The sequence below is a fragment of the Choloepus didactylus genome (assembly GCF_015220235.1).
Source record: "Choloepus didactylus isolate mChoDid1 chromosome 25 unlocalized genomic scaffold, mChoDid1.pri SUPER_25_unloc1, whole genome shotgun sequence".
NCBI lineage: Eukaryota > Metazoa > Chordata > Mammalia > Pilosa > Megalonychidae > Choloepus > Choloepus didactylus.
In genome coordinates this window covers 5,091,557-5,108,284 of record NW_023637606.1, presented here as the reverse complement: position 1 = coordinate 5,108,284, position 16,728 = coordinate 5,091,557, and the positions used below count along the sequence as shown (strand labels likewise).

The 16,728-nt window shown below is 43.7% G+C and overlaps 1 protein-coding gene across 3 annotated transcripts in view; it reads right to left on the bottom strand.

Annotated features, from left to right (window-relative positions):
- Positions 1-256: 256 nt before the first annotated feature.
- The window catches only part of ACSBG2 (acyl-CoA synthetase bubblegum family member 2), a 79,842-nt gene continuing 63,370 nt past the window's right edge, over positions 257-16,728 (bottom strand). For 2 of the 3 annotated variants that reach the window (XM_037823953.1, XM_037823955.1), the window contains exons 10-16: positions 8,726-8,907; positions 8,360-8,593; positions 5,699-5,916; positions 5,202-5,341; positions 4,831-5,077; positions 3,680-3,788; positions 257-1,234 (exon numbers count right to left, since the gene is read on the bottom strand). In XM_037823953.1, coding sequence (XP_037679881.1) covers positions 3,715-3,788; positions 4,831-5,077; positions 5,202-5,341; positions 5,699-5,916; positions 8,360-8,593; positions 8,726-8,907 — 1,095 coding nt within the window. In that variant the 3' untranslated portion in view covers positions 257-1,234; positions 3,680-3,714. The remainder of the gene's footprint in view (positions 1,235-3,679; positions 3,789-4,830; positions 5,078-5,201; positions 5,342-5,698; positions 5,917-8,359; positions 8,594-8,725; positions 8,908-16,728) is intronic. The other variant, XM_037823954.1, reaches the window with a different exon arrangement.

Below are 16,728 nucleotides of genomic sequence, written 5' to 3'. Positions count from 1 at the left end.
TATATACAATTTATATTGTTATAATTTTATATTATAATTTATAGTAATTTTATATTATAAACACATTTCAACAGAAAAAGTTTAAATTCATAAGGTAAATTTTGATGGAAAAGTTTAAATTTATAAGAAAATTTTAATTGAAAAGTTTCAATTTATAAAATAAATTTTGATTGAAAAGTTTAAATCTATAAAATAAATTTTGATGGAAACTTTTATCATTATAAAGTAAATTTTGGAAAAATTTAAATTCATAAAATAAATTTTAATGGAAACATTTTAATGAAAAATGAAAAAATGTTAGATTAATAAAATATTTTATATCATAAAGTAATACAGTAATTTTATAATTTAAATATGTAATTTATATATTTAGGAATCCCCAAGGATTGTGGTAGGTCAGCACCAGAAAGCCACATTCTCTGGAAGAAAGTATGACAAAGATTTTGAACTTCTAGTCACTAACTGTGAGCCCAACAAATGTTTATTATTGAAGTCAACTCACTGTGCAGTATTTGTCATAGCAGCTCAGGCAAACTTAGACAAGATGCCTCAATGGAACAGAGGGCTTTCGGGGGTCAGACACTGTGCCCCGTATGTTATCTCAGCAACTCTTAAAGCTCCCCTGTAACATGAATTCTGTTTATACAGACCAAAAACCTCCGCTACGCCTCAGAAAGTTGAAATCACACACAGAAAGTCAGAATCTGGACCCAGAACTGCTTTCCAAGTCTGAGTCTCTCACCACTGCACCTGACAAAGGACCAAATGCTCTCTCCTGGCCAAAAATTGGGACATGGGATACTGGAGTTCTTTATTATCAGAACTTATTGGAGGGGCTTCCAAGTTTCTTCCCGGTGGGCGAGTGGGTTTGGGGGACCCACTTCTTCAAACTTGCAAAGGCTTTTCTTTCTGGCTCATTCAGCTTTCTAGGGAGAAGAAAAAAATTCCATTTGGAACCACGAAGGTCAGATGTTGCTTCTAAAACTGGTGGTCCATCACAGACTTCCCAATAAGCTTCCCTGGGATCAATGGCTTGTTGGTTTATATGAACTCAAAGATCTACGATGAGCCTGTCGTTTTGAACAGCAGGGCAGAAACTTCCAGGAACCCTTTTTTGATGGACGGATGATCAAGAGACAGACTACAGGCAGCGTGGCTTCTTAGAAACCAGAAGAAGAACCTCTGGCCAAAAACTTCAATCACATCACATGATATGGGATCTTCCTGTTTGAGGCTGGAGCGAGAGAGGAGAAACACAAATTGTCACGTGTGAATCCTTGCAATATGTGTATTCACTTTCCAAGATCCCACAGTCACCCTAAGATGAAAATATTCACTAAAAACGAACTGATCATTTATATTTATAAATGGGTCCTCACTCCAATGAACCCCTTCACAGTGAGCTTTAGAGTAGTGATGTCCCATAGAAATAGCATTTGGGCCATCTAGGCAGTTTAAATTTTTCTAGAAGCCACATTAAAAAAAAAAAGTGAAAAGGATTCATTGAAATTAATTTTAACAATATATTTTATTTAACTCATTATGTCTGAAAATGATCATTTCAACATGTCATCTGGGTGATAAATACGAATGAGATGTTTTATTGCTCTTTCTCGTGCATAAGCATGTGTTTTTCACTCACAGCACATCTCGACTCAGACCAGCCACATGTCGAGGGCCCGGCAGCCACAGTGGGCAGCAGCTACCATATTGGACAATGCAGGGGTGGGAAGGGGTCCCCCTGCACCCCCACATCCATACCCCCCACACCAATGTCAAATGCTCTCCCGCTCAGCTGCAGAGAGAAACCAGAAACCATGCAAAAGATGTGTGGAGTTTCTTGTGGTTGATGGAGGGGATGTGTTGAACTGCTGGGATCACGCACCAGCCATTGACAAATGGAGGTGTGCAGGAGTTAAACCAGTTGACAACGAGGGAGAGAAACAGGACAGGAGGGACTGGCTGTGGAATCAGAAGAGAAAGATCATGCAGTCGCTTGGGACAACGGAAGCTGCATTCCACTCTGCCTGCACCATGCATCTAACTGGATTCCTAAAAAACCTATCGGCGCCTCATGGTGTCTTGCAAACCCCCATGGACATTGCCTGGGGGAAGAGGAGAGAGGGTGGATGGGGAGAGTTTAAGGGTCCAGCCAAACCCTCCTCATTCTCCTTGGCTCCTGGCAAGTAGAATCCCACTCCTCCACACACACACACAACAAAAGGCCTTCTCTAACCAAGCCACAAAAAAGCATTTGGGTGTTTAACCAAAAACTCTGGTCCCGAATGGGAAGATTGCATCTCTACTGCTTTGAGGCCAGCTGAAAAAGCAGGAAGTGCAGCTAACAACATCGAGCAATTGCAAAGGAGCCCACATGGCCCAGGAGGACCCTCGTAGAGAGAGCATGCCGGAAGCGATGCTACCCAGAACCCACTGCAGCTGAATGTGCATGCATACGTATATACGTGTGTGTATCTGTGTACATGTGTGTGCACATGTGTGCATGCACGTGTCTACTCTGTATGTGTGGGAGTGCACGTGTGCATATGTGTACAGCGTGTATATGCATATATGCACATACATGTGTGTGCGCACATGCACACGTGTATGTGTGCATGTGTGCCTGTGCATGAATGTATGTGTGCACACATGTATGCGTATCTGTGCATGTGTTTGAGTGAGTATACACACACATGTGCATGTGTGTGCATATGTGTCTATGTGTGAGTGTGCACTGTATGCAAATGTGTCCATATGTCTGCATATGCATATGACTGCATGTGTTCATGTATGTGTGCATGCATGTGTACATGTGCATTTGTGTCCATTACATACATGTGGGTGCATGTGTGTGCAGTGTGTATGCATGTGTCCATGCATCTGTGCATGCATATATGTGCACATGTGTGCATATATGTGTATGCCTATGTATGCACACACATGCATATGGGTGTACATGCATGTGTGCATGTGTCTACTCTGTATGTGTGGGTGTGCACATGTGCATATGTGTACAGCATGTATGCATGTGTCCATGAATCTTCAATGCATGTATATGCATATGTGCACATACATGTGTACGCACACATGCACATGTGTATGTGTGCCTGTGCATGGATGTATGTGTGTGCACATGTGCACACATGTGTGCATGTCTGTGCATGTGTGTTTGAGTGAGTACACAAACACGTGCATGTGTGTGCATATGTGTCTATGTGTGGGTGTGCACTGTATGCATGTGTGTCCATGTGTCTGCATATGCACATGGCTGCATGTGCTCATGTATGTGTACACGTGCATCTGTGTCTATTACATGTGGGTGCATATGTGTGCAGTGCGTATGCATGTGTCCATGCATCTGTGCATGCATATATGTGCACACATGTGTACACGTGCATGCATGCTCATATGCATGTATGCCTGTGTATGTGTGTGCGTGTATGTGAATGTGCATGTGTTTGCATGTGTTGGTGTATGTGAATGTGTGCAAGACAGTGTGTGCATGTATGTGTGCACACATGTGCATTTATGTGTGCATGCAAATCTGTGCATGTGTGTGAGTCCATGCATATGTGTGTGGCCTCCAAAGTCCCCGCCAAACACCCGCCTGCTCCATGGAGGAGACTCTGCTGAGCTCCTTCCCCACACAGCCCAGCAGGGCTGAGCAACTGAATCTCACCGTCAGGGCAGCCGAGAGCAGCTCCGCTGAAGAAGTCAGTTGTAGAAGTTGTCAATTTCTGCCTTGTATTTTTGGGTTACGAAATATCTCTTAAGTTTTGACGTTGGACCTATCAAGAAAGGAGAACCCCGTTCAGTTGTGGAGATGAGATAAAACCCCACACTCTCTGTGCACTGCAGGCGACAAGGTCCAGGGGTTGGGGCGAGGCTGGCCTGGGGACGCCACCACTTTCACCGCCAGTGTCTGAGATAACAGAACCTCCACCTCATCCTCGAGGTGAGCTGGCAACCAGAGCACCAGGGTCTCTTTCCTGATATGGACCATGCCCCAACAGAGGCAGGACTTCAGCACATCCCCCGCCTCCTACTTTACAGGCAAGGAAACGGGGCTCCGAGAGGACCAGTCTCTCTGGGATCACTCAGAAAGTGTCCTCAACAACCCATGAGGCTGGGTTTTCAACGTATTGACGAACAGCTGAGGCTCAGAGGGACCGGTCACTTCTCCAACAGAAGGGGCAGGATTTGAACCCAGGATCCTCCAAGAGGCAGACTTCCCTCACTCCAACTCCCTTTAAATCCACGCTGTCAAATAACAGCTGAGCGCCGAGAGCAAGTGGCAAAGGGACAGCAATAGAATCCGAGGTGGGTGGGGGTCTTAAAGCCCCCCACCCTAGAGTGAGCCTGACCCTCTTGGGGGAGACAGACAAAGATAAACTAATACACAGAATGACTTCAGATTATATTGGGTTAAGGAGGAAAGAAGACAGGCGAATAATAAGGGTGGTGGTGAGCTACATTAGCCGGGATGGTCAGGGAAGGCTGCTCTGAGGGGCTGGCTTTTAGGGTGAGACCTGGACACTAGGTTCAAGAGCCAACTAGAGGGAAGGGTGTTCCAGGCGGAGGGAACAGCATATGCAAAGTCCCTGTGGCTGTTCCAGGTCTGAAGCATTGGAGGAGCCTCAAGATGCCCAGTGTGGAGGGGATAAAGTGGGTGAAAAGAGAAATCAGAAGAGAGAGCAGTCAGAGTCACTGTGAGGAATCTGGGGTCCTCTGGTTGGTCCCACCAACCCTCTGACCCACAGAGCAGGGCACTATGCTAGAGAGGGGGTGGGTCAAGTGCCAAGGCCACCAGCCCCCCCCCAGGGCATTCACCGAGCTCTCCGCCAGCGATGGAGAAGTCCTTCTCCAAAATGGCCCACTTCTGAATCTTCTGGGCATTGGAAGTGGCTTCCCGATTCACAGCATCGATGCCCCTCTGAATGGCTGCGAACACCAAGGGGTCCTGCGGTCCCACGATGTCACTCACGGTGGCCGCCTGGCTGCCCAGCTTCTGGCAGAAGCTGGCAGCCTCCAACGTCAGTTTGTCCAGCGGCTCCCCACTTGTCGGGTCCGTCAGGCACTGCCCAAGGAGACCTTCTATCACCCAATGCCAAGGCACACTCCCCATCCTGCCCTCCAGGCTCTAAACACCAAGGAAGGGAGTCTCGAACCCATGGGCACGCCCTCCCTGCAAACCCTACTACCTTCAATGTCAGCAGCATGCTCAGAAATTTCGCCTTGTCTCCCACCAGCATGGCATGACTAACGATGGGAAGCTTCTCCTTCACCAAGTCCTCGATGGGGACTGGGGGGACGTTCTCTCCACCAGCAGTGATGAGGATTTCTGGAATAAAGCTGGGCTCAGCTGGGAGTTCAACCATAGCAGTATGGAACTAACCTATGCAACCCCAAGATGCAAAGTGGGGGATTCCCATCTGCAGCTGGGTCAGGGGCTCTCCGTCAGCAACTCCCATGCAATCTCCAGACCACAACCCAATGTCACCTTGCTGCTTGCCAATTCCCGTGTACGTGACTCTGCATGTGCATGAGACAGCACATGTGTATGCTGGGTGACTCTTTTCATCAGGGAAGATGAGGATGTGCAGACCGGGGACCTCCGTGTGGGCAGGTGTGCACAAATGTTAGGGGTGCACATGCTTGCAGGAAGCCCCGCACCCCCAGGGAGCCCCAGCCTGGCTACCTTTGATGCGGCCGGTGATGTAGAGGAAACCCTGGCTGTCCACGCGGCCGAGGTCCCCCGAGTGCAGCCAGCCCTCTTCATCGATGGCTTCTCTGGTTGCATCTTCTCTTTCCAAGTAGCCCATGAAGACGTGTCGGCCCCAAAAGCAGACCTCCCCAGTGCCATCCTTGGTCTGCTCATGCAGCTTGTTCCTGCAGCCAGTTACAACCTTGCCACAGCTGCCAGGGGTGGGGGGCATGGGAGGGGGGAAACTGAGGCTCAGGGAGACAAAGCCCCCCCCCTCCCCAGGTTTGCCTGGATCTGCAGCCTGAGCTGCTAGCACACTGTTTAGGTGGCCGGGGCTGGGTCTGCCTCGTGCCCACACTCTCCAGGGCCCAAGGAGTGCCCTTGCATGGGTTTGCAGAGGAAGGAAAGAGGAAGTGTTCAAGGAATGGGGCAGGTTCCTAAATGCTTTGTGAACAAGGAAACTCAGCAGAGCAGTAGGTGGTTTTTACCTCCACATATGTGGGAAAAGAGAAAAGTGCTTCTGGCTTAAGAAAAGCAATGAAACACCCTCACCCTTCAGATGCAGACTTATAAGTAACCACCAGAACAAGCAATCAGAATCTCTCTGGAGGTTAATGTCGCTTTCCTAAAACAGATTAGTATAATCTAAATCTAGGTTCTTATAACACTCCTTCTGTCTAGAAATGACATTTGCAAGGGCTGTTTTAGAATGCAAGAAATATAAATTTTTTCTTGTGTTGCTGAGATGTCGTTTGTCAATAGTTAGAAGGGTTGATGGTTTTAGAGGTGAGTGTTAGGATTCCTTTAGTTAGCAAGAGAAAAAAAAGGCAAGCCCGAGATGGTCAAAACTTACAAAAAACCCTACAACTTCCCCAGTGAAGGACTTCCTAGGAATGTGGAAAAACCCAGAAGTCATAAAAAAAAAAAAAAAAGATTGATAAATCCAACCATGTAAATATAAAAAATGTCTGCACAGCAAAAAATCACCATAACTAAAATCAAAATACAAATGACAAACCAGGGAGTGAAATATTTGCAATTCATATAAAAGACAAGAGGCTGATTTTCATAATATGTAAAGAGTGTCCACAAAGCAATAAGAAAGAGACCAATAACCTAACAGAAAAATGGGTAGAGGATATGGACAGGTGGTTCAGAGAAAAAAAAAGACAAGTGGCTTTTAAATGTATGAAAAGATTTTTTTCAACATCACTCATAATAAAAGGAATGTAAATTAGAGTTGTATTGAGGCACCATTTTTCAGCAGTTTGGCAAAATATAACTTTAGCATTGTTTGTGGTAACAACTAATGGGATGGGGTGGGAAACCCTAAATATACACCAATAAGGAGACCAGTTAAATAAAATAAACAATGGTACATCCATTCAGTGGAATATTATGCAGCTGTTAAAAATGAGCAACTATTTGAGCACTGATATGGAACAATCTCTCTCTGTATATGAATCTGCTCAATTCCTGAGCTTGGTTGGCACCAGAGAAAAGCGAGTATGAGTTTGGGTTCAGAGTCTGATAGCAAGGTCACCACATTATCCAAATTTATTTCATTCCTGTTCTCTAGATCTCAAGTAATAGGAACCAAGAGAGAGTTTTGTGTCTATTTTTATATGGAAAATGCTTCCATTTGGGATAAAAGGATATATGTCAATGGACAGCTTATTTCAGAATAACTGGAGGGAACATGATGATGGCTGTTTGGAACTAGAGGTTTGGGGTGAGAGGGAATGAGCTTTCCACTATATAATTTTCATATCATTTGATTTTTTGTGACATGCATGCATTATTCATGGAAAAAAATATATGTCTAAAGATAGAGGCTGGAATGTGTATCTTTCTACAGGTGTGGCACAATGTCACTTATTTTTTAGCGAAAGACCTTTTTGTCTTAGAAAAACTCCAGTGAGCATTTGGGTTTTGCAGATAAAAGGCTCAGGTGAGATTTGGGGGTGGGGAGGGCAGCTATTGAGGTGCCAAGCTGCCCTACAAGATAAAGTAAAAGGCAGGAGGTGGTTCTGCCAGATTAAGAAGGTTGAACATTTTTTACTTCCTCAGTTGGGGACCCTCTTCTTGTCTCCCCAACCCAAACTCTCTCCACCTTGCCTCTAGAACTTGCACAATCACCTTCGCTGTTATTGTTAGAATAGTAGCAATAATCAAGAATCAACAGTGATCAAATAAGAGGCAACAGCAGGTGCAAAGGCCCTGTGGCTGGACCGTGCCTGGAATGTAGGAGGGACCTCAAGATATTCAGTGTGGTTCCAGTAACATTGGGTTCAGCCCCACAGTCTGGGGAGAACTGAGCCCGGAGGAAAGCCAGAAAGGGCATGTGTCAATGATTGAGATGCAATACTGGGGAGACAAAGAGTGTCAAGGTAACAGGAAGTAGGATGGGCTGGCTGGAGGGAGAACTGCCAGTGACAGGGTGAGACTGTGGGACATTCCGAGGACCCAGCCCCTTGTCTTGGGGCTTTCTAACAAAGCAGAGTTTCCCACACTCGTGAAGATGTGGGGTGTGGAGACCAGAGTGTAGGAGTCATTCCGGAGACACCAAGGTTCACATCAGAGCCACCCCCTCCCATCTCCCTCCCCTTGACCCAGTGCTTCTGGGGAGCAGGGGCCAACCCAGGAGCCCAGTACCTTAGAATCTTGTGATTCTCCTGGGTGGATACTGTGTGTGGTCCAGAGCTCTCACTCATCCCGTACATCTGAACTATAGGGATGTCCAAGCTTAGAAAGAACTCGGCGGTGTCCTGGGAGAGCGGTGCAGCCCCACTAACAAAAAGGTGGCAGCGGTCGAAGCCGAGGGCACTCCGGACTTTGCTGAACACCAAGGCTTTCGCCATTCGGAAGCTCATGGGGTTCTCATGTGACCTGTGAATGAGGAAGCTCAGGAGACCTCAGCTGTCACTGAGCCAAAAGGTGGCTGACTGGGTCCAGTTAGAGAAGGCTGAGCCTCTTCCCCCACTGCCCTCCCAGTCCTGTCCAGGGGGACCCACCACCTACCCCAGCATCTTCTTCATATTGACCTTTAAGCCAACCATCTTCGCCCATGAAACCACTCTCTTCTTCAAGTTTGAAGACTTGCTACCAGTTTCCTTTATCTTCTCCTGCATCTTCTCCCAGACTCGGGGCACCCCCAGGAAGGCAGTAGGTTTCACCTCCTGTAGAGTATTCACCAAACTTCCCTGCATGGGAGAGAGCTGAGTAAGTCATGCTGGAAGCCTCTGGAAACCAAGACACCGATCTCTTCCTACCCATTCCACTTTGCTTGGGAGAACTTTCCTTTGGAGCCCTACACCACGGTGCCTCCTGACTCATAGGAGCCAATTCACTGGCTGGCCGGTGGTCATTCAGATTTTTTCCGTCTCTCTCCAGAGATGTGCAGGGAAGCATAAACTGGGAAAATATTTTTGGAGGGCAACTTGATAGTACTATCAACATTTTAAATGCTACCCGGCAACTTGACTTCCATTGGATGGAAATCAGACAAATGAAAGACTCAGATCGACTGAGAAGCTCATACAGAATGTTCTTTGCAGCACTATTTCATAAAAGCATGGGAGCAGTCTATGTGTCCATCAACAGTGGACTGGTTAAAGAACCTCTGTTTCAAGCATGCAGTAGAATATGATGCAGCTGTTAAAAAGGATGCAAGATACTCCCCCCGTTGACCTTTACATTCAATGCAATCCCTACAAAAATCCATGCAGTTGTTCTCATAAACATCGACAAGCGGATGCTAAAATGTATATAGGGGGAGGGTGTGACATCATCAACATGATGACATAAACAGCTACCGAAAACTTCTCTCCAGAGATACAATGAAAAAAAAAAAAGACAATTCTGAATTGCTTGAAACTCTGGAGGAGGATATAGACTGGAGAAAGACCCTGCAAGTGCCAAATTGAAGAAAGAGAAGAAATACCAGGTAGGAATCTCCCGTCCCAGATCAGCCAGTCCTCTCCCCTCCCCCTCACTTGGTCTCTGTGTGGAAAAGGCATGGAATCAGCAGACAAGATTCCTTTCACCAGGGACGTAGATTTTAAAACCTCTCACAGCAGTGAAGAATACACTTACTCTTTGAAGACCCTGGGGACAGGGGAGGACATTTCAAGGCCCGGATCAGTGAGGGACAAAGAGACTGAGAAAATGTGGACAGAGTCATGTTTCCAGCCCTGGATCTGAAAGCCCTTCCCCCACCCTTGAGGAAAGCAGCAGCTGGTGGCTGTTTCCTTGCCTTGAAGACAGCTGGAGCGCTGGGTCGACTGGAGCTCTTTGCCACAGGTGGAGCCCCACAGTGAGCCCGATTTTGGATGACAAAGTGACAGCATAGGAATCCTGCAGTTTCAGCTCACCTTTGTAGATACAGCCTGTGCTCGGAGGCAAAGCAGCCTCTGAGGATGATTAAATTACCAGACAGCACCATCTGCTGGACAGTCCAGAAAGTGCAAGGGAACTGAAACACTTTTTAAAAGATGCCCCAGACCCCTTCTTAGGTGCACAGAAGCTGGTCTACATTCCCTGAAAGGAAACCAAGCCCTGTTTTGGCTGAAAAAATAGGGAAGACTCAACAGTTAAAGCAGGGCCCCCAAAACAAACCCAGGTCTTGCTAGCCAGTGGAAAACAGAGCCCCACTGGAAGCCAGTAGATTTGTGTTCCCAGACACAGTGAACTTGCTGGGATGTCCAGTGCTACCTGCCATCCCTGTGGCAGGCCACGGTGGGTGCCTGATTTGGGGGGAAAGACTGGGGGACAGAGCCAATCTGACAAGTGGTCAGTGAGAGAAACAAAGAAGAGACAGAGATCAAAGCTGATCAACAAGAAAACCTTAAGCAAAAGAGAGAAAACAACCTCCAAAATAAACCAGTCAAGAAAATCTGATGCCAAGACAGCAAAAAATCATGAGCCACATCAGGAAACAGGAAGATACGGCCCAATCAAAGGAGGAAACTAACACCTCAACTGAGATTCAGGAGTTGAAACAACTAATTAAAGATGTTCAAACAAATCTTTTAAATCAAATCAATGAGTTGAGAGAGAATGTGATAAAAGAGATGAAGGAGATAAAGAAGACACTGGGTGATCATAAGGAAGAATTCGTAAGCTCAAAAAAACAAATGGCAGAATTTATGGGAATGAAAGGCACAATAGGAGAGATAGAAAACACAATGGTGACATACAACAGCAGATTTGGAGATGCAGAAGAAAGGATCAGTGAGATAGAGGACAGGACAGCTGAAATCTTATACACAAAAGAACAGATAAGGAAAAGAATGGAAAAATATGAGCAGGGTCTCAGAGAACTGAATGACAACGTGAAGCACATGGATATACATATTATAGGTGTCCCAGAAGGAGAAGAGAAGGGAAAGTAACAGAAGAAATAATAGAGAAAATAATCAATGAAAATTTCCCAACTCTTATGAAAGACACAAAATTACAGATTCAAGAAGTGTTGCATACCCCAAACAGAACTGAGCCAAAGAGACCTACTCCAAGACACTTACTAATCAGATTTTCAAATGTCAAGACAAAGAGAGAATTCTGAAAGCAACAAGTGAAAAGCGATCCATCACATACAAGGGAAGCTCGATAAGACTACGTGCGGATCTCTCAGTAGAAACCAAGGAGGCGAGAAGGCAGTGGTACGACATATTCAAGGCACTGAAAGAGAAAAACTGCCAACCAAGAATCCTATATCTGGTAAAACTGCCCTTCAAAAATGAGAGAGCGCTATATTCACATACCATATAATTATCCACAATGTACAACAGAAAGATGGAAGGTACAGCCTGGGACTGTATAACTTACTACAACCTACAGTGGCCAATGAATATGATTAAATGTACAAATCTAAGAATGTTTTTGCATGAGGGAGCAGCAAGTGGGAATTAAGTTGTGAGGTATGCAACAAAATGAATGGACCTTGAGGACTTTAGGTTGAGTGAAATAAGCCAGAAATGAAAAGACAAACATTAGTCATTAATATGGACTAATAATAATGTGCAAACTCTGAGAATTGAATCTGGGAGCATGAGTTATTAGGGAAAGGCTTATGTAAACGTTCCTAGATTGTAACTCTTACAGCAGTCACATCTGTTCATGAGTTGTAACAGTTACTTCTCAGTTTTGAGATTCTGAGCTGCTGGTGTGTGACCTGGTTGTCCCCTGGAGCTTTGGGGGTCTGTGTCACACACTTGGAACTCAGTGCTAGGGCTCAGCAGCTGTGAGTGTCAGCATTGCCCCATGAATGAACGATTAAAGAGGCTGAAAAGGAGATCAGACTTTGGTTGGAGATATGAATGAAATGGACTTGGTTGAGATTGGGGTAGATCAGACTGAAGGATAGAGGATGATATTAACTGTGTTTTAAAACTTCAGCTTCTGTGCGGGACCAAGGGAAGAGACGTTTATGTGGTACAAAATCTATATTTTCAATAGTACACTATATAATTGAACTTGTATGGTCAATTTACTCAAATACCATAATTACATGGAATATTGACTAGGGAGTGAGATCTTGGTGGTTTGTACAGGTTAGCATGAAGCCCCAATACAACCCAGAGTAATTTGGACAGAGAATAAAAAGTATTTGCAAAATCCCCTTGAGGGACTGGGGAAAAATGTGGAAATGTTGAACTTCCCCATCTGGGGAATTCCTGATATTTTCATAAGCACCGAGGACTACCAGCTTAGTAGGCTGAGACCTCGATCTTGGGGCTTGCCCTTAGCTAAGCCTACTTATAATTGTGCCTAAGAGTCACCCCCACAGAACCTCTTTTGTTGCTCAGATATGGCCTCTCTCTCTAAGCCCACTCGGCAGGTGGACTTGCTGTCTTCCTCTCTACGTGGGACGTGACTCCCAGGGACGAGCCTGGTCCCAGCATTGTGGGATTGAGAAAGCCTTCCTGACCAAAAGGGGGAAGAGAAATGAAAGATCTTAAATGGAGTCGAGAGGTCATTCTGGAGATAACTCTATGCATTATATAAATATCCCTTTATAGTTTTTAGTTTATTAGAATAGTTCGAAGGAAATATCTGTAACTGTTGAACTGCAATCCAGTATCTCCAGTATCCTTGATTCTTGAAGGCAAGTGTATAACTATATATATATAAAAAGTAAGTGAATACTATGGAGGAGGAGGGGTATGGGATGTTTTGGGTGTTCTTTTTACTTTTGTCTTTATTCTTCTTTTTATTTTTAGAGTAATGAAAATGTTCAAAAATTGATTGTGGTGATGAATGCACAACTATATGATGATACTGTGAACAATTTTTTACACTTTGGATGACTGTATAGTATATGAATATATTTCAATTCAAAAAAAACAGTAAAAAAAAAAAGTTCTCTAAATGGTATTCAATAAAAAAAAAAAAATGTATAAGGAAATGCAAAGGGACTAGAAAAGCCAAAACAATTTTGGAAAAGAAGAACAAAATTGTAGTACTTTACTGTCTGACTTTAAAGCTTACTATGAAGTGGGGTGGCCCACTGCCTTGTTTTGACCAGAACTGAAGATTCTGGAATGTTTGAAAACCAGGGCAGTCCAGGGCAGGATGGGTTAGTCACCCAACTATAAAACAACAGTTACCACATGTCAGTGTGGTTTGGTATAAGGATAAATCCAAGGAACTGAATAGAAAATCCAGAGATGAAATCTTACATTTATGGTCATTTGATTTGCAATAAAAGTGCCAAATTTAAAATATCCCATGAGAGAAAGTCTATTCATATGTTCTTACCCAAAGAGAGCTTGCTTTAGCTTCGATTCTTACTTCACACCATACACAAATACTAACTCAAAGTGGATCATAGAACTAAATGTATAAGCTAAACTAAAAGTCTTCTAGAAGAAAACATAGAGTATCTTTGTAGCCTTGAAGTGAGCAAAAATTTCCTAGATATGACCGAAAAGCAAAATCCATAAAAGAAAAAAACCAATAAATTGGACTTCATTAAACACTTGCTCTTCAAAAGACACTCTTAAGAAAACGAAAAGACAAGCCACAGAGCTGGGAGAAACTATTTGCAAAGTACATATCTGACAAAGGCTTTGTAACCAGAATAAAGAAACCTTAACATTCGACAACAAGAAAATGGGCAAAGGATTTGAACAGTTGTTGAACAAAGAAGACATTCAAATGGCTAATAAGCTCATGAAAAGATGCTCAACATCATTAGTCATTAGGGAAATGCAAATTAAAACTGCAATGTAATACCACTTCACACTCATTAGGATAGTTTTTTTTTTTTTTAAAAAAAAAGATAATATCAACTGTTGGAGAGGATGTGGAAAAATTGGGACCCTCATACACTTCTGATGGGAGTGTAAAATGGTGCAGCTGCTTTGGAAAACAGTCTGGAGGTTTCTTAAAAAATTAATACACCTTCACTGCCCACCAAATTGGCAACTTTTAATATTTTGACAATACCAGGGATGTGGGAAAATAGGTACTTGGGTACTTATAGGTGAGTGTGTATATATGTTATATATTATGCCAGAAAAGAAAGCAGTTATTGATCTTGAGCTAGGGAAAGTCCTGGTTTGCCTGGTATCAGAGAAGCTGTGATGACAGAAGCAGAGGTGAGAGAGAGATTGATTTGAAGATGCTAAATTGCCGGTGTTGAAGACAGAAGAAGGGCCCACGAGCCAAGAAATGTGGGCGGCCTCTAGAAGCTTGAAAAGGCAAACTGGTACCTCCTTCTCAGTTAAAAAACTCCCAGTGTACACTCAAAAATAATAAATTTTTAAAAGGAAACACAATACAAAACAATCAGAGGTAAAGCAAACTTAAATGCACATGGAAAGAAAAAAAGGTAGGTACATTGTAAACTAGAAGACAAAAATGCAATAAATGGGAAATTCACTTATCCAGTAAATATTTACTGAGTATCTGCGAGGTGTCAGGCACTGTGAGGGAGATATGAATGTGAACAAGATGGACAAAGTTTTTGCCCTCCTGGAGCTAATGATCTAAGGGGGACACAGACAATAAGCAAGAAAAAAGAAATAAACTAAATAGTAGGTTTGATGGTATGCTGGTTTGGATGTATTATGTCCCCCAAAACGCCATGTTCTTAAATGCGATCTTGTGGGGGCAGATGTATTAGTGTTGATTAGGTTGGAACCTTCTGATTGAGTGTTTCCATGGAGATGTGACCCACCCAACTGTGAGTGACACCTTTGATTAGGGTGTAACCTCTTGATTGAATGTTTCCATGGAAATGTGGCCCTGCCCATTCAGCGTGGGTCTTTGATTTAATCACTGGATAAAAAGAGCTCACAAACAGAAGGATCTCAGAGCAGCTATGAGTGATATTTTGGAGAGCAAATGAGAGAGACATTTTAGAGACAGCCGCTGAAAGCAGACTTTTGCTGTCACTTTGGAGATGCTAGCCCAGTGTTTGCTCCAGAGAAGCTAAGAGAGGACAAAATGCCTCAAGAGCAACATTTTGAAAAACACACAGGAGCTGAGAGAGGAGCTGGAACACAACCTGGGATCAACAGATGCCAGCCATGTGCCTTCTCAGCTAACAGAGGTTTTTGGACGCCATTGGCCTTCCTTCAGTGAAGTATACTTGTGTTGATGCCTTAATTAGGACCTTTTCATGGACTTCAAACTGTAGCTTTGTAACCAAATAAACCCCCTTTATAAAAGCCAATCCATTTCTGGTATTTTGAATCATGGCAGCATTAGGAAACTGGAACAGATAGCAGTACTTGCAAATGCAAAAATATAAAGCCAGGAAGATTAGTTTCATCCTAGAATTCTTCATCCAGCTAAAGTATCAACTAAAATTGAGAGTAAATGATAAAGAAAAGTCCAGACGTATAAGAACTTAAACTTTTCTTTCCATATGCTTTCCCCGAAAAACTTACTGAAGGGTGATCTCCTGCAAAACAAAGGAATAATCCAAAAAGGAAGACAGAGGATCCAATCCAGATGTCAGGAGAAGGGACACCCTTGCATGATGGCTCATAAAAGATGCTACCCATGAGCTATTCAGATACTTTACCAGATGCTGAGTGTTGGCATCTAAAGGCTCCCAGCTGTCCCGTTCTCCATAGAACAGCTGTCACCCAGAAATGCATGGGAAATTATGCACCCCCGTTGGTGCAGGAACTTGCAGCCAATGACTAACTGATATGGGGGTACAAAAGCCCAGCCCTGTGGTCTCAAATAGGGACAACTCCGTGGTGACAGTCACATTCCTCAGCTTCCTGTCGGATCAGTCCTGCTCCCCTCACTCCCTTATAGCATCTACCATTAAATAAAAAAATCCAATAAAACACACACACTCCCAGCATATTCTGCTTCTAGAGAACCCAACATAAGACAACAACTAGTTCAGTTTAGGGGAAAGTAATGCAATGGCTGTTTGTACATTTGGAAAATACTTATAAGCATGTGACAGATCAGACGAAGCAACCATACAGGTATGCAAAAGCTAACTGAGTTGAAAAAATAAAGGCAACTATTAACTCTGGGAAAAAAAAAAAGTTGTACCAGCCAGGAAATGTAATCTTATGGTAAACAACTTGGCTCGATTAACTAAGAATTGTTTACATTGAGAGGATGAGGAAGGGGTGATGCGAGAAAGTGGGGGTGTGAAGGGGCTAATTTTTATCTACCACAATAGAAACATAATATCTAATATTTAAAAGTGGATAAAACAAGAAAAGGCGGTATCACATATTCAAAATACTGAAAGAAAGGCCAGAAGAAATCTCTTAAAAATCTGAAAGAGGTGGCCTCTGAGGGATATAAGTCATGGCACTGCTGTTTTTCAAAACTGGTCCAAAGACTCTGATTGCAAACCCTTAGGGCTGGGTGTATTTTGGAATCTATAATTCTCTGGACTTCAGAAAGGCAAAACCATGCACCTTCCATATATCATACCTCCTTCCATCTGGGAAAGTACCCCCAAATCCATTATGTTAATATATCTGCAGTAAAATACATGCATGTTCCCAGTAAAATTAAGACTACAAATAGCTTTAAGT